The following is a 25,198-nucleotide window of genomic DNA, read 5'->3' on the forward strand; positions in this document are numbered from 1 at the left end:
AAAAAAAAAAAAAAAAAGGCACACAAAAAATTAGCTGGGCGTGGTGGCGCATACCTATAGTCCCAGCTACTCGGAAGGCTGAGGCAGGAGAATCACTTCAACCTCGGAGGTGGAGGTTTCAGTGAGCTGAGATTGTGCCACTGCACTCCAGCCTGGTGACAGAGCAAGACTCTGTCTTGAACAAAAAAGAAAAGAAAAGAAAAATGCAGCCAGGCATGGTGGCTCACGCCTGTAATCCCAGCACTTTGGGAGGCTGAGGCAGGCAGATCATGAGGTCAGGAGTTCGAGACGAGCCTGACCACCATTTCAACATGGTGAAACCCCGTCTCTACTAAAAATACAAAAATTAGCTGGGCGTGGTGGCAGGCACCTGTAATCCCAGCTACTTGGGAGGCTGAGGCCGGAGAATCGCTTGAACCTGGGAGGCGGAGGTTGCAGTGAGCTGAGACCACGCCATTGCACTCCAGCCTGGGTGACACAGCGAGACTCCATCTCAAAAACAAAAAAAAAAATGCAATTTTTCCATACTCGGGGTCATGGGCACCTTGAATTCTATCTAGGGACACTTGCAGGGATCCATGGTCTCTAGATTTAAAAACTCTGCTCCAATACATTCTACTGATGGTATCTAGAGATAATTTTTTTTTTTTTTTTTTAAATTTCTGAGACAGGGTCTTGCTCTGTCACCCAAGCTGGAGTGCAATGGTGTGATCATGGCTCACTGCAATTTCAACTTCCTGGTCTTAGGCAGTCCTCCCACCTCAGCCTCTTGCTAGGACTTCAGGTGCATGCCACCATACCTGGCTAATTCTTTTAATTTTTAGTAGAGATGAGGTCTTGCTGTGTTGCTCAGCCCGATCTCGAACTCCTGAGCTCAAGTAATCCTCCAGCCTAGCCTCCCAAAGTGCTAGGATCACAGTTGTGAACCACTGTGCCAGGCTACAGATACCTTGACTTCTCAGTTTCCTCAGCTCTTGGGGAAAAATACCTACCTCCTAGAGTTATGAGAAGTAAAACAAAAAGCATATAAATGTGCTTAGGATACTGATCAATACAAACCAGATTCTCATGTAATCATTAACAAAAACCTGTTTCCCATTAGGAAATATACTATAGTTTAGCTTAGTTCCCAGTAATTAAGTAGTATCCCTTGAGAGGTGGGAAAGCGGGTGTGACAAATACAATACAAGGAGACTGATAGTTCTCTAGCTTTTCTAACACCTTTTCATAACTATGTTCCCATCGTATCCAAATGTGGCATTATTCCTAAACTAGGTAATGCCTGGAATCAGGATTTGGGGAAGCTAAGTCTTGGTTCTAGGGCCAACATTGGCCCATTGCCTGATGCAAACAGATCTAAATACTTTTGAAGACAACAAAACATTTATCAATAAGTTTAAAATAGTGCAAATACTATACTTACAAAGCTAGCAAATTCATGTTAAACTGACAACTATTCAAACTCATGTTAAATGGACTATTCTTTTTCTTTTTTTTTTTTTTTGAGACAGGGTCTTGCTCTGTCACCAGGCTGGGGTGTAGTGGCGCAATCACAGCTCACTGTAGCCTCGAACTCCTGGTCTCAAGCAATCCTCCTGCCTCAGCCTCCCGAGTAGCTGGGACCACAGGTGCATGCCACCATGCCTGGGTAATTTTTTTTTTGTACTTTTTTGTTGAGACAGAGTTTTGCCTTGTTCCCCAGGCTGGTTTTGAACTCCTGAGTTCAAGGGATCTGCTCACCTCTGCCTCCCAAAGTGCTGGAATTACAGACATAAGCCACCACCATGCCTGGCCGACAGCTATTCTTTTTTTTTTTAGATAAGAGTCTTGCTCTGTCGCCAAGCTGGAGTGCAGTGGTGCAATCTCAGCTCACTGCAACCTCCGCTGCCTGGGTTCAAGTGATTCGCCTGCCTCAGCCTCTCAAGTAGCTGGGACTACAGGTGCCTGCTACCATGCCTGGCTAATTTTTTGTATTTAGTAGAGACGGGGTTTCACCATGTTGGCCAGGCTGGTCTTTATTTCCTGACTTTGTGATCCACCCACCTCGGCCTCCCAAAGTGCTGGGATTACAGGCATGAGCCACCACACCTGACAACTATTCTTAAATATATAAGTTAAATGTAAATTTTAGCTAGTGTTAAGAAAGCTACCTAAAGGTTGTATTTTAGGTAAGTTTAGAAGATTCATGCCTCAACTAGTTTGAGTAATCTTGGCAAGTAACTGAATGTTTCTCATTACCTAAATTGTGATAATAGGTGTCCCCCTTTATCTGTGGGGAATATTTTCCAAGACCCCCAGTGGATGACACAGATAATATTGAACCCTCTATGTACTATGTTTTTTCCTTACTGAGTTGAGAACTTCCACCTTTTCACTTAAAAGAAGCACTTTCCGGCCGGGCGCGGTGGCTCAAGCCTGTAATCCCAGCACTTTGGGAGGCCGAGGCGGGTGGATCACGAGGTCGAGAGATCGAGACCATCCTGGTCAACATTGTGAAACCCCGTCTCTACTAATACAAAAAAATTAGCTGGGCACAGTGGCGCGTACCTGTAATCCCAGCTACTCAGGAGGCTGAGGCAGGAGAATTGCCTGAACCCAGGAGGCGGAGGTTGCGGTGAGCCGAGATCGCGCCATTGCACTCCAGCCTGGGTAACAAGAGCGAGACTCCGTCTCAAAAAAAAAAAAAAAAAAAAAAAAAAAAAAAAAAAGAAGCACTTTCCAGCTTCTTTTTGGCATATCTGAATTGCAGGCATCACTACTCTTGTGCTTTGGAGTCATTATTAAGTAAAATAAGGGTTACTCGAAACAAGCACTGCACTGTGAAACCTTGATACCAGTTGATTTGATAACAGAGATTGCTACTAAGTGACTAAAGGGCTGGTAGTGTATACGGTGTGAACATGCTGGACAAAGAAATGATTCGTGGTAGGAGACCAGAGTAGGACAGTGTGAGATTTTCTCATGGTATTTGGAAGTGAACAATTTAAACAGTTAATTTCAGGAGTTTTCCATTTATTTTTGGACCATGGTTGACTGTTGGTTAAGTGAACCTTGGAAAGCAAAACTGTAGATGGGGGTGGGGGGCACTACTGTAATACATTCTTTCTTCTTTCCCTCTCTAGATTATAAATAGCAATCTCTGATGCTTACCTGCATCCAACTTATCTTTCATAGCCCTCACTACCAGTGCCTCACTTTGACTGGTGAGTACACAGGAAATATTGATGAAAACAGGTGATGCCATCTGCTGGAAGGAAGTGAAGTTGACCACTCTAACAGAGTAGATGGCCAGGCCAGGAGTGAGGGGAGAGTGGCTATGGCCAGCAACCGCTAGAACTGGGGAGCTGGAGACAACCTTGGAGAAAAGAGAAAACCTCTTGTTTAAAAGAAGAAAAATGTTTTGTATCAGTATGTTTCAATCTCAAACATATAAAGTACAAGAATTGTCAAGATCTGGATTTCTAGCTAGCCAGCCAACACTAAATAAAATTTATTTACTTTTTTTACCCCCTTAGGTATGTTGACAAAGCTCATGACCTAGATTTGGACTCTGAGAACCTGCCTGGCATTATGAAAGAGGTGGGTTTTCTTCATTTGATTTTGTAATTTCCTGTGGTGATTTTTATTAGGTCACTCAGTAACTTCTTTTGCCCTTGGAGTGAGAATGAAAAATATCTTTTCAAATTCCTGATCTCTTGTTCTGTGTTGGTTTAGTCCTTAACATACCTCTAGCTTCTCAAGAACTCTGTCCACTCCCAGTATTCTTATCTCCCCGATATCTTGTTTGTGGCTAACAACCAGTTCTGACTGGTTAATATAAAAGGCTGGGATGAAAGGAATGAGGATTCGTTGCATTCCATTCTTGTTACGTTCACTGACCAGTGTAGCCCACCCATAGACTGAGGTGTCAGTCACACTGAGGGCCTGTAGCAGCTCCTCTGACTGCGGTTGAACCTTGATTATGCAGACATAAACCCCTGAAAAAAAAAGAGGAAAAACTGAGCAGGAAGGTTCAGAGGCTCTATTGAGCTAACTGAATTAGGATAGGAAGGGAAAACTGTGACATGCATGCAAATTCAGCAAAAGAGAAAATGTGAATTTAGTTTTGATTATTCAGTATTAGCACAATATTGGCCATGAGGATGATACCAAATAAAAACACTCCTAGAGAAACCACAACTCACCTTATTGACTGAGAATACCATTCTTTTTTTTTGGAGACAAGGTCTCGCTCTGTCATGCAGGCTAGAGCACAGTGGCATGATCATGGCTTACTGCAGCCTCCACCTCCCAGGCTCCAGTGATCCTCTCACCTAACCCTCCTGAGTAGCTGAGACTCCATGCATGAGCTACCGTGCCTGGCTAATTTTTGTATTTTTTGCTGAGGTGGGTAGATGACAGATCAAATAAGAATGATATTCTTAGTCAGGGGTGGTGTCTCACGCCTGTAATCTGAGCACTTTGGGAGGCCAATGCAGGAGGATTGCTTGGGCCCAGGAGTTTGAGACCATCCTGGGCAACATGGTAAAACCTCATCTGTACAAAAAATAGAAAATTTTTTTTTTTTTTTGGCTGGAGTGCAGTGGTACAATCTCAGCTTACTCAAACCTTGAATTCCTAGGCTCAAACAATTCTCCTGCCTCACCCTCCTAAGTAGCTGGGGTTACAGGTACCCACCACCACACCCGGCTAATATTTGTATTTTTAGTAGAGATGGGGTTTCACCATGTTGGCCAGGATGGTCTCAAACTCCTGACCTCAGGTGACCCACCCACCTCAGCCTTCCAAAGTGCTTTGATTACAGGTGTGAGCCACCATGCCCAGCTCTATACTTTACATTTGATATGGATCATTTCATTTTTAGATAAGTAGATTTACATAAAGTCATCCTAACATCATGCCTATTTCTAAATTCCACTTGTTAATCCTATTCTTTCATTTGGAATATCTTTCAGTTCAACAAAACATTCAAATACTGTGCTACATGCTGGGAATGAAAGATAAATGAGACACAATGCAGAGCCTCACAGAGTTAATGGGGACTAACAAGAAAATAGTAAATTTTTTTTTTTTGAGATGGAGTTTTGCTCTTGTTGCCCAGGCTGGAGTGCAATGGCACGATCTCAGCTCACTGCAACCTCCACCTCCCGGGTTCAAGAGATTCTCCTGCCTCAGCTTCCTGAGTAGCTGGGATTACAGGTGCCCACCACCACGCATGGCTAATTTTTGTATTTTTAGTAGAGACAAGGTTTCACCATGTTGGCCTGGCTGGTCTCGAACTCCTGATTTCATGATCCACCCACCCGCCTCGGCCTCCCAAAGTGCTGGAATTATAGGCGTGATCCACTGCGCCTGGCCTGAAAATAGTAAATTATAATAGAAAAGCACAGAGTATTTTAAGAGGCATGTGTTAAAAATTGTTTAAATAGGGCTGAGGGCAGTGGCTCAACACCTGTAATCCCAGCACTTTGAGGCTGAGGCAGGAGGACTGCTTGAGGCCAGGAGTTTGAGACCAGCCTGGACAATATAGCAAGATCATGTCTCTCTAAAAAAAAAACAAAAAAAAGCTGGGCATGTTGGTATGTGCCTGTAGTCCTAGCTACTCAGGAGGCGAGGCAGGAGGATTGCTTGAGCCTGGGAGTTTAAGGTTATAGTGAGCTATGATCACACCACTGCACTCCAGACTTAGGCAACACAGCAAGATCCTGTTGCAAAAGAAAAAGAAAGTTGAATGGATTGAACAAAAATGTTGCCTGAGAAAGATTCCACAGTTATATATTAGATGAAACTGGAAGATATAAATGCAATCCAGTAAGAATGGGACAATCATACAAATAGATACATAGATGGGGAAACCAGTTTCAACGGGTGTAACCTACCTTTCTCCATACTAAAATCGGAATAGACATGGAAGACTTTACTAGCTGGAATATCTAGCAAAGTATTACTGAACTGTACATGGCATAGCATGAGGGTCGCTGGAAGAAGTACTTTTGTAATAGCCAAGGCCTGGTTTGGGGTACAGGATCCTGAAAAGCAGAAAAGAGGTAATAACTTTGTCACTAATAAGAATTTGTAAAAAGAGAGATCATTATATGGAGGCAATTTGGCATCATAAAAAAACACAAGCAAGAAAGAGGGTCAATCCTGGCTGGTTTGCCCACCTCTGCTTCAATCAAGGTGAAAGAATAGTGTGAGACCCTTGCTTTCTAATTTGTGAATGACTACAGTGGGGTTTCCATTATCAATATCATTCATAGTGTCCTTTTTCAAAAAAATTTTAAAAAATTAATCAGTGGGGGCCGGGCACGGTGGCTCACGCCTGTAATCCCAGCACTTTGGGAGGCCGAGGCGGGTGGATCACGAGGTCAAGAGATCGAGACCATCCCGGTCAACATGTTGAAACCCCGTCTCTACTAAAAATACAAAAAATTAGCTGGGCATGGTGGCGCATGCCTGTAATCCCAGCTACTCGGGAGGCTGAGGCAGGAAAATTGCCTGAACCCAGGAGGCGGAGGTTGCGGTGAGCCGAGATCGCGCCATTGCACTCCAGCCTGGGTAACAAGAGCGAAACTCCGTCTCAAAAAAAAAAAAAAAAAAAAAAAATTAATCAGTGGGAGGCCAGGCGTGGTGGCTCACGCCTGTAATCCAAGCACTTTGGAGGCCAAGGCGGGCGGATCATCTGAGGTCGGGAGTTCAAGACCAGCCTGACCAACATGGTGAAACCCCGTCTTAAAAAAAAAAAAAAATTTTTTTTTAATTAAAAAAAAAAAAAAATTTTTTTTTAATTAAAAAAAAAAAAAATCAGTGAGCATAACAAAGATTACAGGGAAGCTAGAAATATATTAAAAATACAGCAGTACAATTGGGAGGTAGCTTTTAGGTCTAGGAACATTTGTTTTCCACATACATGTATTATAATACAATTACAATATAATTCAAGCCCCAAATCCCTAAAACTTCATCACAAGTGGTGCCTTAAGCAGAATCATATAGACAGCAAGAAGTGGACTGATGTCATCACTGGGTCAGCTGCAATGGGTGGCATTCTTCTTGAAAAATCTTCAGCAAAATCAAAGAGACTGATGCATGAGGTTTCTCAATAAAATAAGTTGTGATTTTAGAAAGATTCTGGGGAATAAAACGGCAGTCTGTTTATAAAATCATAATTTGGACAACAGTGGGTGAATATGTTATGAAGAAATATTTTGTATTTTTTTTCTATAAAAGAACCTGGGATGGCCGGGCAAGGTGGCTTATGCCCTATAATCTCAGCAATTTAGGAGGCTGAAGTGGGCGGATGGTCGAGAGTTTGAGACCAGCCTGACCAACATGGAGAAACCCCATCTCTACTAAAAATACAGAAAAATTTAGCCAGGCATTGTGGAACATGCCTGTAATCCCAGCTACTTGGGAGGCTGAAGCAGGAGAATTACTTGAACCCTGGAGGCAGAGGTTTTGGTGCACTGATGTTGCGCCATTGTACTCCAGCCTGGGCAACAGAGCAAAACTCCGTCTCAAAAAAAATGATAATAAATAAAGAACCTGGGAAATTTTATAGATAAAATATTCTTTACTTATTTATCTATATTTGTATTTATAATAAAATTAAATAGCTAATTTGAAAAAATATGTTAAATGCTTGAAGAACAAAAGGCAAATAGAATTAATATTATCCTTTTTTTTTTTTTGAGATAGAGTCTCACTCTGTTGCCCAGACTGGAGTACAGTGGTGCGATCTTGGCTCACTGCAACCTCTGCCTCTCAGTTCAAGCAGTTCTTCTGCCTCAGCTTCCCAAGTAGCTAGGATTACAGGTGCCTGCCACAACACCTGGCTATATTTTTTATTTTTATTTTTAGTAGAGACGGGGTTTCACCATGTTGACCAGGCTGGTCTTGAACTCCTGATCTGAGGTGATTTGCCCACTTTGGCCTCCCAAAGTGCTGGGATTACAGGTGTGAGCCACTGCGCCTGGTCTGTTCTTTTTTAAAAAAATAAATAAAGGAATGAATGAAACAACATAGAATTTGGAGCAGGAAATAGCTACTGCATCTGCCACTGACTGGTTGTTACTGTGTACAAGTTACTTGCTCTTAGTCTCAGTATTTTCATCTTTAAAATGAGGATAATAATGACTACATGATAAAACTGTTAAATGAGATAAAATGTGTAAGAAATTCCTAGCAATGGATCTGGAATCTGTGAGAAGCTTCTTGTATTTTAAGTTTTCTTTCTATTATTTATTTATTTATTTATTTATTTAAAGACGGGGTTTCACCATGTTGGTCATGCTGGTCTTGAACTCCTGACCTCAGGTGATCCGCCCGCCTTGACCTCCATTCTTTCTATTTTTTAAGACAGGGATCTCACCCTGGAATCCAGGCTGTAGTGCAGTGGCATGATCTCAGCTCACTGCAATCTCCACCTCCTGAGTTCAAGCAGTTCCCCTGCCTCAGCCTCCTGAGTAGCTGGGACTACAGGCGTGCGCTACCATGCCCAGCTAATTTTTTTGTATTTTTAGTAGAGATGGAGTTTCACCATATTGGCCAGGATGGTCTCAATCTCTTGATCTTGTGATCCACCTGCCTCAGCCTCCCAAAATGCTGGGATTACAGGTGTGAGCCACCGCACCCAGCCTCAGCTTCTATGTCTAAGGCTCAAATGATCCCCCTACCTCAGCCTCCTGAGTGGCTGGGAACACAGACATGCACCACCATACACTATGTATTTTAGTTTTCTTTCTTCCTTTTTTTGTCAACAAATCATAGGCTAATAAAGAACAAAAAAGAAACAAAAACACATAAGGTGGCTCACGCCTGTAATCTCAGCACTTTGGGAGGCTGAGGCAGGCAGATCACCAGAGGTCAGAAGTTTGAGACCAGCCTGGTCAACATGGTGAAACATGTCTGTACCAAAAAATACAAAAATTAGCCAGATGTGGTGGTGGGCACCTGTAGTCCCAGCTCCTATGGAGGTTAAGGCATGAGAATTGCTTGAACCTGGGAGGTGGAGGTTGCTATGAGTTGAGATTGTGCCACTGCACTCCATCCAGCCTGGGTAACAGAGTGAGACCCTGTCTCAAAAAAATAAAAATAAAAAAACACAAAAAGCAAATTTGCTAAGCAAAAAGCATTTCAGATATAACCTAGTCCAACAATTCTCAAATCTGGGGAAGCTTTAAGACAATTGATTCCTAGGTGCTACCCTGAATTTATTAAATCTCTGGATGGAGCCTAAGAATTTGTATTTTGTGTTTTTGAAACAGAGTCACACTCTGTCACCCAGGCTGGAGTGCAGTGATGTGATCATAGCAGCCTCAAACTCCTGGACTCAAGTGATCCTCCCAACTTAGCCTCTGGAGTAGCTAACTACAGGTGTGTGCTACCACACCTGGCTAATTTAAACAAACCAAAAAAAAAGAATTTTTAGCCGGGTGCAGTGGCTCACGCCTGTAATCCCAGCCTTTGGGAAGCTGAGGCGGGTGGATCACGAGGTCAAGAGATCAAGACCATCCTGGTCAACATGGTGAAACCCTGTCTCTACTAAAAATACAAAAAATTAGCTGGGCATGGTAGCGCGTGCCTGTAATCCCAGCTACTCAGGAGGCTGAGGCAGGAGAATTGCCTGAACTCAGGAGGCGGAGGTTGCAGTGAGCTGAGATCGTGCCATTGCACTCCAGCCTGGGTAACAAGAGCAAAACTTCATCTCAAAAAAATAAAAAACAATAAAAAAAAAAAAAAGAATTTTTAGAGGCAGGGTGCGGTGGCTCACTACCATAATGCTAGAACTCTGGGAGGCAGAGGAAGAAGGATTACCTGAGGTTAGGAGTTTGAGATCAGCCTGGGGAACATGGCAAAACCCTGTCTCTACCAAAAATACAAAAAATTAGCCAGGCATGGTAGTGCACACCTGTAGCCCCAGCTACTTGGGAGGCTGAGGCATGAGAATCACTTGAACCTGGGAGGCAGAGGTTACAGTGAGCTGAGATCGCACCATTGCACTCCAGCCTGGGCAACAGAGTGAGACTCTCCCTCAAAACAAAACAAAACAAAAAACACAATTTTTTTTTATAGATGGGGTCCTATGTTGCCCAGTCTAGTCTTAAACTTCTAGCCTCAAGTGATCCTCCCGCGTTGGCCTCCCAGAATGCTGGGATTACAGGTGTGAATCACTGTGCCTGGCTCAGAGTTTGTATTTTTAAAACTAGAAAGACAATAGTGACTAGGATAAGCCTACTTTAAAAGCTTAGTCTAGGGGACTAAGGTGCAGTGGGGAAGTGGTGGAGGCGATGGGGTCCGTGCTGGAGGGGGAGGCAGAAGCCACGAGGGGGCTCCTCCAGGGCAGGGGTGGCATGAGAGGGATAGAGGTCACCGGGAGCAGCCCCTTGCAGGGATGACCCTCCTTGCCACTCCTCCAGGACTTGGCACCTTCCTCAAGAATGCTTGGGCCAAGGAACCAGTACTGGTCATGTCCTTCACCTTGCTGTAATTCTGCCCCCAATCAGCCCCTACTTCAAGTACTCTGTCATGATCAACAAGGCCATGCCCTACAACTACCCAGTGCCTGTCCGCAATGATGGGAACATGCCTGACATACCCAGTCACCCCCAGGACCCCCAGGGGCCCAGGCTGGAGTGGCTGAAGAACCTGTGAGTACCTCCACTGACCAAGGTGGGCCCTCTCCCGGCTCCCAATAAAAATGTGAAAACCAAAAAAAAAAAAAAAAAAAAAAGCTTAGTCTAGTCACATAATTTCTGAGGTTTCATAGAGCTCTATGATTTATTTGTCACAAGTCAGTTTTGAAATAAAAAGAAAATCTGGATTGCTAATTCAAAGGGATAAATGAATTGAGGGAAAATGAGAAAGATAGGAACAATCACTAAAACCATAAAGAGATTCCTGACCTTTAAGATTGACACCATTTCTGCCAGTGGTGATGAAAAGCTTGAATACAGTTGAATTGAGGGTATTGGTGAGATAAGTGTTGAGGTCATAATTAAACATTAATCTTGATGATGCATTGACCACCACCTGTCAGTAAATCAAAGGAAGATCTGCACCTAAATTCCTAGAGAATCTGATTCCTTCCAGATCCACCCCTCATAATTTATTTAACCAAAAGTATCTGTTTCACACAAGTACAAATTGCCCATCTCGTGACCACATATTTGAGAACAACACAATCTGCCTTTGAAAGCAAAATAACTTTTTTTTTTGAGACAGGGTCTTGCTTTGTCATCCAGGCTGGAGTGCAGTGGCATGATCATGGCTCACTGAAGCTTCAAATTCCTAGGCTCAAGCAATCTTCTTGCCTCAGCCTCTAGAGCAGCTGTGAGTACAGGTATGCGTCACCATGCCTGGCCAAAAAAAGACAGGGTCTCACTATGTTGCCCAGCATGGTCTCAAACTCCTGGCCTCAAGCCATCCTTCCACCTTGGCCTTCCAATGTGCTGAGATTACAGCATAAGTTACCATGCCAAGCCCAAAATGACATTTTTTCTAGAAGAAAGTCTTGGGTCCAATTATTCCTTCAGACATATCTTCCCTTTGTATGACTCCCTATTAAAATGCCTTTTAAGCCAGTCGAGGTGGCTCACACCTGTAATCCCAGCACTCTGGGAGGATGAGGGGGTAGATTACTTGAGGTCAGGAGTTTGAGACCAGTCTGGCCAACATGGCGAAAACTCGTTTCTACTAAAAATACAAAAATTAGCCAGGCATGGTGGCGCATGCCTGTAATCCCAGCACTTTGGGAGGCCAAGGCAGGTGGATCACCTGAGGTCGGAAGTTCAAGACCAGCCTGATCAACACAGAGAAACCCTGTCTCTACTAAAATTAGAAAAAAAAAATTAGCTGGGCATAGAGGCGCATGCCTGTAATCCTTGCTACTTGGGAGGCTGAGGCAGGATAGTTACTTGAACCTGGGAGGTGGAGGTTGCAGTGAGCCGAGATCATGCCATTGCATTCCAGCCTGGGCAACAAGAACAAAACTCCATCTCAAAAAAAAAAAAAAAAAAAAAAAATCCTGAGCACTCTTGAGCACTGTTTAGCTTTATCTTCCAATAAAGTTTGCTGGCTGGCTTTATATCTGTTTATGAGTGTATTTCCTTTCCTAGGATGTATTTTCTATATGCATATCCTCATATGGGCAATAGTGATCCTAGTCTCTCAGACTCTGGTACAGTTATTGTAAGGCTGATTGCCTCACCGGGAGCTCGGACGCACACCCCCACCCGCTTTTTTCCCTGAAAGCTCGGACATGCTCGGGATGTTCCCTTCTCCCTTTCTCGCACAGCCTGGCTTTCCCTTAACCCAGTATGCAAGCAGGGTCTTGTGATTCTAGCCAATAGCAGCCAAGTCTTTCTAGCCAATAGCAGCCGAGTCCTGCATGCAAACAAAGGCTTGTAACCTTACCCAATAGTAGTCCTGTTCTCCCACAACCAATCGAGCTCCTTCACTCCCTATAAAACCCCACGTCTGAGAGGAGTCTGTGCAACTTCTCCAGCCCCTCCTGTTGGACCGCAGAACCTCGCCCGGGAGTCTGAATAAATTCCTTTATATTGGATCTTCTTGTGTTGGCCTCAGTTTCTTCCTTTTTAAACTCGGCAAGAACCCAAGAACTAACCTCACAGTTGTGTTTACCTCTCGATATGTTTTCACTACTCCTGGGATGTCATGAAAAATCATTGCAGTCCCCGGACTCCTGGCCACTCCTACTCCAGTGATAATGTCTGTCTGTAGAATATTGTCGGCAGAAATCATCCACATCCCAGGTTCACCTAGAAAAGACAAAAGAAAGCACCTGGCTGGAGCCTTTGATAAAATCACTCTAGCCTTATTCATACCTCAAATCAGTAAACTTTTTAAGAATGCAGATATCTCTTCCCAGGAGAATCAGCCAGCTTTGAAGATGACTGTTTTCTCAGTGTTTTCCTCTTCATATATCATGCCAGCAAAATAAAGAATCATAAGAAAAGCTACTTAATTGGAGAATGTAGCTGTTCTCCTTAGGAAAAAGAAAAGCTCTTTTTACACACAGGGATAACTTCTGAATAAATTTTGTTTAGATGCTGCTAAGGACAAATCTGATTGATGCCAGCAGGAAGACTGCAACAAAGTGACCACTAGCAAGAGAAAGGATTTATTTTGGCTTAAGTCTCAAGATGGCAGAGGAATGCCAAAAACTGGATTTGATTTTGTACTTAGCCTGCAGTATTACTGATCCTGGCATATGGCCCTTGGCTTCATCATATGATGAAGGCTCCCAAAATTCCAGATTGGAAGACTATGGGACAGTCCTGTCAAAACCTAGCTAAAAAGAGTGAAAAACAGGCTGGGTGTGGTGGCTCACACCTGTAATCCCACTTTGAGAGACTGAGGTGGGTGGATCACCGAGATCAGGAGTTCAAGAACAGCCTGACCAACATGGCAAAACCCTGTCTCTACTAAAAATACAAAAATTAGCCGAGTGTGGTGGTGCACGCCTGTAATCCCAGCTGCTTGAGAGGCTGAGGCAGGAGAATCACTTGAACCCAGGAGGTGGAGGTTGCAGGGTTACAGTGAGCCAAGATCATACCATTGCACTCCAGGCTGGGCAACAAGAGCAAAACTCCATCTCAAAAAAAAATAATAATAAAATAAAAAATACTCTGCTTCATTGATAAGGGATTTATAATCAGGGGATCGTAACTCTCATTGTCAACCTTAAAGTAGGTTTAGCTCACTGGTTCTGGATTGCATGTTGGTAGTGGTTGTTTGCAAATCAGCTGTTATAGGATTGGGGGATTCAGCTGAATAGAGCCCCTTTGTATCAAGGTTCAAAATATGTAGTTAATGTTAAAGTCAGGTCCAACATTACATCATTTTACCTAAACATATGTATCCATAGTTACCAGAAGAGGCTGCAAAGCCAAAGCCATACACTACCACAAGCAGGACTTACTTGGATGTATACACCCAGGCAGTGTTCACCACTTTGGGATATGGTATTTGGAAACCCAAAGAATTCACACCCATTTCCTAACCAAAGACTGATTCCCTTTACTTTTCTTTCTTTCTTTTTTTGTTTTTATTTTTTGAGACACAGCCTGTCATCCAGGCTGGAGTGCAGTGATGTGATCACAGCTTTACTGCAGCCTTGATCTCCTGGGTTCAAGCAATCTTCCCACCTCAGTCTCCCAATAGTTGGGACCAGAGGCATATGCCACCACACTGGGCTAATTTAAAAAATAATTTTTTTTTTTGAGACGGAGTCTCGCTTTGTCACCCAGGCTGGAGTGCAGTGGCATGATCTTGGCTCACTGCAACCTCTGCCCCAGGTTCAAGCAGTTCTCCTGTTTCAGCCTCCTGAATAGCTGGCATTACAGGCATCTGCCACCACGACTGGCTAATTTTTGTATTTTTAGTAGAGGCAGGGTTTCACCATGTTGGCCAGGCTGGTCTCAAGCTCCTGACCTCAAATGATCCGTCCACCTTAGCCTCCCAAAGTGCTGGAATTACAGGCATGAGCTACTGCACCTGGCCCTAAATTTTTTTTTTGTAGAGACAAGGTTTCACTATGTTCCCCAGGCTGGTCTTGAACTTCTGGGCTCAAGTGCACCTCCTGCCGCAGTTTCCCAAAGTGCTGGGATTACAGACATGAGCATTGCACCTGGCCTCAAAGACTGATTTTCTATGATTTTATTATTATTATTATTATTTTTGAGATGGAGTCTTGCTCTGTCACCCAGGCTGGAGTGCAGTGGCATGATCTTGGCTCACTGCAACCTCCGCCTCCTGGGTTCAAGTAAGTCTCTGCCTCAGCCTCCTGAGTAGCTGGGATTACAGGCGCCCACCACCATGCCTGGCTAATTTTTGTATTTTTAGTAGAGATGGGGTTTCACCATGTTGATCAGGCAGGTCTTGAAATCCTGACCTCATGATCCACCCACCTTGGCCTCCCAAAGTGCTGGGATTACAGGTGTGAGCCTCTGGTGCCTGGCCTATTATTATTTTTACTATTATATATATTTTTTGAGAGATGGAGTCTCACCCTGTCACCCAGGCTAGAGTACAATGGTGCAATCTTGGCTTACTGCAACCTCTGCCTCCCGGGTTCAAGCAGTTCTCCTGCCTCAGCCTCCCAAGCTGGGATTACAGGCATCCACCACCATGCCCAGCTAATATTTTGTATCATTAGTAGAGACGGGGTTTCATCATGTTGGCTAGGCTGGTCTCAAACTCCTGACCTTGTTATCCACCCACCTTGGCCTCCCAGTGTTGAGATTACACTTGTGAGCCACGGCACCCAGCATATTATTATTTCTTTGAGACGGAGTCTCACTCTGTTGCCCATGCTGGAGTGCAGTGTTGCGATCTTGGCTCGCTGCAGCCTCTGCCTCCCAGGTTCCAGCGATTCTCCTGCCTCAGCCTCCCGGGTAGCTAAGATTACAGGCATGCACCACTACACCTGGCTAATTTTTGTATTTGTTTGTTTGTTTGTTTTTTGAGACGGAGTCTCAGCCGGGCATGGTGGCTCACACCTGTAATCCCAGCACTTTGGGAAGCTGAGGCAGGTGGATCACAGGTCAAGAGTTCAAGACCAGCCTGGCCAACATGGTGAAACCCCGTCTCTAAAAACAAACACAAAAACAAAAAAAAAACAAATAGAGACGGAGTCTCACTCTGCACTTGCCCAGTCTGCACTTACCCAGGCTGGAGTACAGTGGCTTAATCTTGGCTGACCACAACCTCCACCTCCTGGGTTCAAGCAATTCTCCTGCCTCAGCCTCCTGAGTAACTGGGATTAGCATGCCCGGCTAATTTTTGTATTTTTAGTAGAGACAGGGTTTCACCATGCTGGCCAGGCTGGTCTCAAATTTCTGACCTCGTAATCTGACTGCCTCAGCCTCCCAAAGTGCAGGGATTACAGGTGGGAGCCACTGTACCTGGCCTTAATTTTTGTATTTTTAATAAAGACGGGGTTTCACAATGTTGCCCAGGCTGGTTTCGAACTCTTGACCTCAAGTAATTTGCCCACCCTCCCAAGTGATTTTCTATGATTTTATTTAATTTTTTTCTTTTCTTTTTCTTTTTTTTTTTTTTTGCGAAACCACATCTTTTATTAAATTAATTAATTGTTTTTTTGAGATGGAGTCTCACTCTGTCGCCAGGCTGGAGTGTAGTGACGTGATCTTGGCTCACTGCAACCTCTACCTCCTAGGTTCAAGCGATCCTGCTGCCTCAGCCTCCTGAGTAGCTGGTACTACAGGGGTACCACCATGCCCAGCTAATTTTTGTATTTTTAGTAGAGACGAGGTTTCACCATGTTGGCCAGGATGGTCTTGATCTCCTGATCTTGTAATCCGCCCACCTCGGCCTCCCAAAGTGCTGGGATTACAGATGTGAGCAACTGAGCCCAGCTTATGATTTTATTTTTAACTCAGTACTTAGGACAGAAATGCTTATTGATTAAGAGTATAGTTGGCTGGGCACCAACCCCTTGGATAAAAAATACAAAAATTAGCCAGGCATCGTGGTGCATGCCTGTAATCACAGCTACTTGGGAGGCTAAGGCAGAAGAATCGCTTGAACCTGGGAGGCAGAGGTTGCAGTGAGCTGAGATCGTGCCACTGCACTCCAGCCTGGGAGACAGAGTGTTTCTTGTCTTTATAAAAAAAAAGAGTATAGTTTAGCCGGGTACAAGAAAAAACCTTATTACAATGATATGTTAGGACTTAGGCCTTGAAATGTGCCTCATAAAATAGCATATACTTAACTAGTTCTTAGAACTAAAGACTTACTGCCCTTTCCTTCCTTTTATCTTTTACTGTTTTTCAATATAGTAATTACCCTCCTTCAAAAGCTGGGAATGGAGAAGATACAGTACCCTGCAGTATCTACCTAATAGAAAATAGAGCTATGTAACTAATAGACTCTTGATAAATATTACTGGCTACTGAGTGAGACAGTGATGGAGCTAAAAATTATCAGTTAACATTATAAATAATAAAATACTCAAAAGTATTTTCTTCCTCAGAGAGGCCCTCAGATTTTAGATAATTTGGAAAAAAATATTCTAGTGCATTAATTGCTTTCTTGACCTTCTGGCCTTAATTGACCTCTTCAGCTCAGCTTCCCCAAAGGGCTGAGATTATGGGTATAAACTACCATACCAGGCCAAGGGATAACTGCTTTCTAATCCCCACAGCTATCAGTTTTAAGGTTGAGAAAGGGAATGTGTACATACCATGCTGGCTGACAAGGTGAGTACTGAAGCAGATGACGTCTCCAACAAAGGTAAGCTTGGTGTCTGGCTCAATGGCATGCTCTACAGCAACAGGAATATAATCTGCCATGCCTGGATGTTCCTGGTCCCAAATCCTCACAAGTGTCAGCCCTCTGTTCACAGCCTGGGCCATGTAAGTATAGTTCTTATTCCCTGGTCCAATAAGCAGCAAATCATCTCTGCAAGTATACATTAAAGGTACAAATCTCTAAAAAGAGACAATAGTTGGAAAATAGTTCTGGGGGACACCCTATCACATTTTATATTCAACAGCTCAAAAGTTCAGAAGGAATTCCACAATAAAGAGTAAGTAAGCCGGGCGCGGTGGCTCACACTTGTAATCCCAGCACTTTGGGAGGCCAAGGTGGGTGGATCATGAGGTCAAGAGATCGAGACTATCCTGGCCAACATGGTGAAACCCTGTCTCTACTAAAAATACAAAAAAATTAGCTGGGCATGGTGGCGCGTGCCTGTAGTCCCAGCTACTCGGGAGGCTGAGGCAGGAGAATTGCTTGAAACCAGGAGGCGGAGGTTGCAGTGAGCCGAGATAGCACCACTGCACTCCAGCCTGGTGCCCGGTGATGGAACGAGACTCTGTTTAAAAAAAAAAAAAAAGAAAGGAAGTATAGACCAAGGATCAGTCTATTACCTTCATATGTATAGTGCCCAGGAAGGCTTTTTTCCAGTAAAGCCTTTAGATAATAATACTCCAGTTAGCCTGCTATGGATCTTTTAGTGAACTAGGACTGGACAGATTTAAGATATCCTGAAATTTTTCTTAATTGACAACTAATACCATTATCTAAGTCTGTTTTTTTTTTTTTTTTTTTTTTTTTTTTTAAGATAAAGTCTTAATTGATCACCCAGGTTGGAGTACAGTGGCACAATCTCAGCTCACTCTAACCTCTGCTGTTTGGCCTCAAGTGATCCTCCCACCTCAGCCTCCCTAGTAGCTGGGACTACAGGCACATGCTACCACACCTAGCTAATTTTTGTATTTTTTTAGAGATGGGGTTCCACCACGTTGTCCAGGCCAGTCTCAAACTCCTGGGCCCAAGTGATCCTCTCTCCTCAGCCTCCCAAAGTGCTGGGATTACAGGTGTGAGCCACTCACCTGGCCTCACTTTAAAAAAAAATTTGGCCAAGGCAGGAGGATCACCTGAGGTTGGGAGTTCAAGACCAGCCTGACCAACATGGTGAAACCCCATCTTAAAAAAAAATTAAATAAAAAAAAAAATTTTTAACCATCTTGACTAACATGGTGAAACCCTTATATCTACTAAAAATACAAAAATTAGCTGGGCATGGTGGAGTGTGGCTCTAATTCCAGCTACTCAGGAGGGTGAGGCAGGAGAATCACTTGAACCTGGAAGGCAGAAGTTGTGGTGAGCCAAGATCGTGCCACTGCACTCCAGCCTGGATGACAGAGCAAGACTCTGTCTAAAAAAAAAATTTTTTTTTAACAAAAGAAAGATCAAATTTCAAATTCAGAATGTAAGAAGAATTTATTGGAGCTGCTATATAATACTAGTCTAATCTGCAGTATTTCTACCACAGTGTCAATACCATTCCTTTGACTTCCATACCTGTTCAGAGCCAGATAAAGCTGGGTATTTTGTGTGTAGAATTTCTCTCCAACGCTATTATAAAACTGAACAGTGAAGGTTAGAGACATGCCCAAGGGAAACGCTGACAGGATCCTTCCTTGGGCCGTGTATAGCTTGGGTTGGCTGCTCACTCGCAGGTATGTCACCGGTGCCACCTGTGGGAGATAAAACCTACTAGTACAGAGAAAGATGCACTGGAGAAGTGCCATGACCATATTCTGAGATTTATAATCAATGATAAAGAGTCATGTTTCTCTTCCATATGAAATAGCTTTTGATGTGAGATGACTTAAATCAGAGTGAAAAGAAATATGACAGTATAGGAAATGTTTTTTGTTTGTTTGTTTTTGAGACAGAATCTCACTTTGTCACCCAGGCTGCAGTACAGTGGCATGATTTCAACTCACTGCAACTTCTGCCTCCCAGGTTCAAGTGATTCTCCTGCCTCAGCCTCCCAGGTAGCTGGGATTACAGACACCTGCCACCACGCCTAGCTTTTTTGTATTTTTTGTAGAGACAGGGTTTCACCATGTTGGCCAGGCTGGTCTCAAACTCCTGACCTCAAGCAATCTACCCACCTTGGCCTTCCAAAGTGTGGGATTACAGGCATGAGCCACTTTGCCTGGCTTGAAATGGGTTTTTTAATTTATTTTTTCTATTTTCTTATTTTTTTTTTTTTTTTTTTTTTTTTTGAGACGGAGTTTCACTCTCGTTACCCAGGCTGGAGTGCAATGGCACGATCTCGGCTCACCGCAACCTCCGCCTCCTGGGTTCAGGCGATTCTCCTGCCTCAGCTTCCTGAGTAGCTGGGATTACAGGCACGCGCCACCATGCCCAGCTAATTTTTTTTTTTTTTTTGTATTAGTAGAGACGGGGTTTCACAATGTTGACCAGGATGGTCTCGATCTCTTGACCTCGTGATCCACCCGCCTCGGCCTCCAAAGTGCTTGGATTACCAGTGTGAGCCACCACGCCCGGCCTTAAATTTTTTTTTTTTTTTGAGACAAAGTCTCGCTCTGTCATCCAGGCTGGAGTTCAATGGCTTGATCTCAGCTCAGTGCACCCTCTGCCTCCTGGGTTGAAGCAATTCTCTGCCTCAGCCTCCCAAGTAGCTGAGATTACAGGCACCCACCAAGCCTGGCTAATTTTTTTTTGTATTTTTAGTAGAGATGGGGTTTTACCATCTTGGCAAGGTTGGTCTTGAACTCCTGACCTCGTGAGCCACCCATCTTGGCCTCCCAAAGTGCTGGGATTATAGGCCTGTGCTGGGTTTTTAATTTTTAAAGCTGTGGGAATGTGAAGAGAAGCTGGAGCTTTATGAGGAAAGGACTGTAATTCATCCATTTCTTGCAGAGTGCTCAATATTTATGGTTAAGTAATCGATTACTTATCAGGAACATAATCTATATTGTGTTTTCACATTGTAAGAGAGCTGCGCTACAGTAAGTGAAGTTCAGCTTTGAATCATAGCTTTGTCATTTCATAGCCTCACATAACTTTTCTGGGTCTCAGGTTTCTTATCAGTTAACAGTTAGATGGGGATAATAATGCCTATCTCATAGGGCTTTTGTGGTAGTTAAAAGATATAATATACATAAAACAACTAACATAGTATATAGTAGATGTTTAATGCCTAAATTTTTTTGTGTGTGTTAAGACTAACATCTCTGAGGTCTTTTCTCAGTTTTTTAACTCTAGCAACAAAGTTTAATTTTTCAAAAAGAGACATATTCTTGCTTTGTTTCCTAGGCTGCAGTGCAGCAGTGCAATCATAGCATACTGCAACCTCAAACTCCTGGGTTCATGCGATCCTCCACCTCAGTCTCCCAAGCAGCTAGGACTGCAGGCATGTGCCACCAAGTCTGGCTAATTTTTTTCATTTCTTTTTGTAGATCTGGGGGGTTCTCATTATGTTGCTCAGGCTGGTCTCAAATTCCTGGCCTCAAGTGATTCTCTTGCCTCAGCCTCCCAAAGTGCTAGGATTACAGACGTGAGGCACCAAGCCCAGCCAATTTTGATAGCAATCCTTCTACACTCCTCCAATACCAACCCTTTTGCCAAAGCTGCTAGGAAGACAATCATATAAATTTAGGCTGATCTGTTTTATAACAAAGGCTTTAAAGTCCATTTTAATTTTATGGCTTATAACCATGTTAAGACTGATATCTTTTTTTTTTTTTTTTTTTTGAGATGGAATCTCACACTGTTGCCCAGGCTGTAGTGTAGTGGCTGGATCTCAGCTAACTGCAATCTCCACCTCCTGGGTTCAAGCAATTCTCCTGCCTCAGCCTCCCGAGTAGCTGGGACTACAGATGTGCACCATCACGCCCAGCTAATTTTTTTGTATTTTTAGTAGAGAGGGAGTTTCACCATGTTGGCCAGGATGGTCTTGATCTCCTGACCTTGTGATCTGCCCGCCTCAGCCTCCCAAAGTGCTGGGATTACAGGCGTGAGCCACCGCGCCTGGCCTGGCCTCTTACCTTATAGGTTCATTTCTGACTCTTAGAGAAGTTTCTTCTTCACTTTTTTTTTTTCTGGTTCATGTTCTGTTATGATAGAGAAATTTCTAGTTCTTTTTGTTTTCTTTTTCTTTTTTTCTTTAATGGCATGATAAGAGTTTCTGGTTCTTAAAAAAAGGAATATTGCTTCTTAAGGCCAGGGTATGCCTTTTATTATTATTTTTTTAGTAAGTCCCTGAACTCACCTGGACCCCAGTTATGGTTGTTTGGTTGACTCCAAAAGGTTCTATAGAAGTGACTTCCAATACAGCAGTACCCGCAATGGAACCAGCTTTCAGGAGCCCTTCACCATCTTCCTCAATGACGGATGAATTAGGGAAACACTTGAGAACACGAGAACTCACAAAGGCAGCTCCTTCCCTAGGGAACAAGGAAATCAAGTGTCATCTTTCGGGGGTCTGACTAGAGAGAAAAGAGTAAAAATTGCCAGGATCAGCTGGGCACAGTGGCTCATGCTTGTAGTCCCAGCACTTTGGGTGGTCAAGGTGGGAGGATCACCTGAGGTCAGAGACCAGCCTGGCCAACACGGTGAAACCCCATCTCTACAAAAAAAAAAAAATTAGCAGGGCATGGTGACATGTGCCTGTAATCACAGCTACTTGAGAGGCTGAGGCGGGAGAATCACTTGAACTCAGGAGGCAAAGGTTGCAGTGAACTGAGATTGTGCCACTGCACTCCAGCCAGGGTGACAGAGCGAGAATCAGTCTCAAAAAAAAAAAAAAATTATTCAGCCAAAACAATTGAAAACAGGTATTCAAGTAAATATTTGCAAATGAATATTCATAGCCATATTATTCACAATAGCCAAAAGATGAAAACAATCAAAATTTCTATTAGCAGATGAAATGAAAAACTAAATGTGGTATTTCCATATAATGGAATACTATTCAGTCATAAAAAGGAAGAAGTACTGATACATGCTACAACATGGATGAACCTCAAAAACATTATGCTAACTTAAAGAAGCCAATATAAGGCCGGGCAAGGTGGTTTATGCCTGTAATCACAGCACTTTGGGAGGCTGAGGCGGGCAGATTACCTGGAGCTCAGGAGTTCATGACCAGACTGGGCAACATGGTAAAACTCTGTCCCTACTAAATTCCAAAAAAAAAAAATTAGCCGGGCATGGTGGCGTGAGCTTGTAGTCCTAGCTACTCAGGAGGCTGAGGCAAGAGAATTGCCCGAACCCAGGAAGTGGAGGTTGCAGTGAGCTGAGATTGCACCACTGCATTCTAGCATAGGCGACAGAGTGAAACTCCATCTCAAAAAAAAAAAAAAAGAAGCCAACACAAAACATTTCATATTGTATGATTTCATTTATATGAAATATATCCAGAATAACTAATACCATACACAGAAAGCAGATTAGTGATTGCCAGAGGCTAAGAGGAGGAAAGAAAGAAGAGTGACTGCTTCATAGGTATGGGATCTCCTTTGGTGGTGATAAAAATATTTTGGAGCTAGATAAAGATGATGAATACACAATATTGTGTATTGTGAATGTACTAAATGTCACTGAATTTTACACTTTACAATAATTTTACATTATGGGAATTTCACCTCACATAAAAAATTATTTATGGGTTAGAAAAGTCTCCTAGAAGGCAAAGGTATTCTTTTTATGTCAATGTTTTACTGAAGATACTTAAACTTAGATCCTGGCACTTCCTTATTTTCCCTTTTCCTTACCTGTTGGTATGGAGTTTGAGCTGAGAATTTATAGGCATCAGAATCTGCTCAGGTTGGCACTCTGGATAGAAAAGTTGGAGTTTTTCAAACACCTATCATGAGAAAATAATGTTTTCTCTTTTGGCAAAGACAAATTATGACTTTTACTTACATATGGACTTCAGTATAATCCCAGCAAGATTACATGCAAATAAATGACGACTACAAATCAACAGTCTGCTTAACTTCTAATTAGTCTAAAATCATCCACAATACTCTTCTCCAAAATGAACCAGGCAGTTAAAACATATCTAGGTATTCTAGAAGATACAACCTAATATTAGCCCTGTTTCTGACTCTGAGGGACTGAGCATGTAGCAAAGTTTACACTCACCACATCTTCTTTATTACTTAGATGTTAGGTATAAAATTACTTTGAAATTTCTAATTTTAATTCTGGTAAAATGAAATGAAGTTTGGGAAAAAGAACCTATAATATTAAATTAGCATGAAACACCATCCAGGTCTTCTACCTTCTAGTAAAGTGCTCTTTCCTCTACTTCACATTGAATCAGAGAACCAAAGCCAAAATAAAGGAAAAAATTAAAAAAGGAAAAGAAAAAAAAAAAGTCCCAAATCAGAGGCAGTGAAACTTACTTGCCCCATACAAGTGATAACTTGTCTTTTGAATTCTAAGAAAAACAGGGCCATTTAGCTTTTAGCCTGAGAATATCTGTAGAAACTATTCATACTCTTACACCTTTTTGAAAGTTAGAATTATTATTATTATTATTATTATTATTTTTGAGACAGAATCTCACTCTGTCACCCAGGCTGGAGTGCAGTGGCACGATCTTGGCTCACTGCAACTTCTGCTTCCCAGGTTCAAGAGATTCTCCTGCCTCAGCCTCCTGAGTAGCTGGGACTACAGCGCATGCCACCATGCCCGGCTAATTTTTGTATTTTTAGTAGAGACAGGGTTTCACCATGTTGGCCAGGATGGTCTTGATCTCCTGACCTCGTGATCCACCTGCATTGGCCTCCCAAAGTGTTGGGATTACAGGCGTGAGCCACTGCACCTGACCAGAATAATTTTTTTTTTTTTTTTAAAGATGGGGTTTCATCATGATGACCAGTCTGGTCTTGAACTTCTGACCTCAGGTAATCCACCCACCTCGGCCTCCCAAAGTGCTAGGATTACAGGCGTGAGCCACCACGCCCAGCCCAGAATAATGTTTTATCCTAACTGTGGATATATTTAAATGGACTTATATCAGCTGGGCTGGGTGGCTCACGCCTGTAATCCCAGCACTTTGGGAGGCCCAAGTGGGCAGATTACCTGAGGTCAGGAGTTCAAGACCAGCCTGGTCAACATAGTGAAACCTCATCTCTACTAAAAATAAAAAAATTAGCCGGGCATGGTGGTGCGTGCCTGTAATCTCAGGTACTCAGGAGGCTGAGACAGGAGAATCACTTGAACCTGGGAGGCGGAGGTTGCAGTGAGTTGAGGTCATGCCACTGCACTCCAGCCTAGCAACAGAGTGAGACTCCGTCTCAAAAATAAATAAATAAATAAAATTTAAAAATGGACTTATAATATCTATGTCAGGTGGAGCAAATCAGAAATGAATCCCTCTCTAGTTACTATGATGTTCATATCCTGTGCTCCCGAAATGGGGAGTTGAAGGGAGTATGTATGCTACAGTTTCGTTTTTTTTTTTCCTACCCAGATTGTTCATCTGCAAGTACTAATAGTTTCTAATGTCAATAGTATATAAAAGCAGCTGGGCACAGTGGCTCATGCCTGTAATCCCAGCACTTTGGGAGGCTGAGGCAGGCAGATCACTTGAGATCAGGAGTTTGAGGCCAGCCTGGACAATGTGGCAAAACTCCATCTCTACTAAAAATACAAAAATTGAGCTGGGTGCGGTAGCTCATGCCTGTAATCCCAGCACTTAGGGAGGCTGAGGTGGGTGGATCACGAGGTCAAGAGATTGAGACCATCCTAGTCAACATGGTGAAACCCTGTCTCTACTAAAAATACAAAAATTAGCTGGGCATTGTAGTGCGCATCTGTAGTCCCAGCTACTTGGAAGGCTGAGGCAGGAGAATTGCTTGAACCTGGGAGGTGGAGGTTG

General features: G+C 43.2%; 1 protein-coding gene and 1 pseudogene across 16 annotated transcripts in view; one reads left to right on the forward strand and one right to left on the reverse strand.

The window, feature by feature from the left end:
• The window catches only part of NUP210L (nucleoporin 210 like), a 135,970-nt gene that overhangs the window by 6,722 nt on the left and 104,050 nt on the right, over positions 1 to 25,198 (reverse strand). For 13 of the 16 annotated variants that reach the window (XM_064370404.1, XM_064370402.1, XM_064370413.1 and 10 more), the window contains 9 exons: positions 23,082 to 23,173; positions 21,578 to 21,752; positions 18,853 to 19,028; positions 17,228 to 17,445; positions 12,643 to 12,779; positions 10,905 to 11,031; positions 5,880 to 6,029; positions 3,727 to 3,977; positions 3,151 to 3,355 (listed from right to left, as the gene is read on the reverse strand). In XM_064370404.1, the coding sequence (XP_064226474.1) occupies positions 3,151 to 3,355; positions 3,727 to 3,977; positions 5,880 to 6,029; positions 10,905 to 11,031; positions 12,643 to 12,779; positions 17,228 to 17,445; positions 18,853 to 19,028; positions 21,578 to 21,752; positions 23,082 to 23,173 (1,531 nt within the window). Of the gene's footprint in view, positions 1 to 487; positions 996 to 3,150; positions 3,356 to 3,726; positions 3,978 to 5,853; positions 6,030 to 10,904; positions 11,032 to 12,642; positions 12,780 to 17,227; positions 17,446 to 18,852; positions 19,029 to 21,577; positions 21,753 to 23,081; positions 23,174 to 25,198 lie in introns of those variants that run through there. The other 3 variants (XM_064370406.1, XR_010340294.1, XM_064370412.1) reach the window with 3 other exon arrangements.
• On the forward strand, positions 10,378 to 10,725 carry LOC110569402 (NADH dehydrogenase [ubiquinone] 1 alpha subcomplex subunit 3-like; annotated as a pseudogene).

Source organism: Aotus nancymaae, unplaced genomic scaffold, assembly GCF_030222135.1.
Source record: "Aotus nancymaae isolate 86718 unplaced genomic scaffold, 86718_ANA_hifiasm-v0.15.2.pri h1tg000108l, whole genome shotgun sequence".
Lineage (NCBI taxonomy): Eukaryota > Metazoa > Chordata > Mammalia > Primates > Aotidae > Aotus > Aotus nancymaae.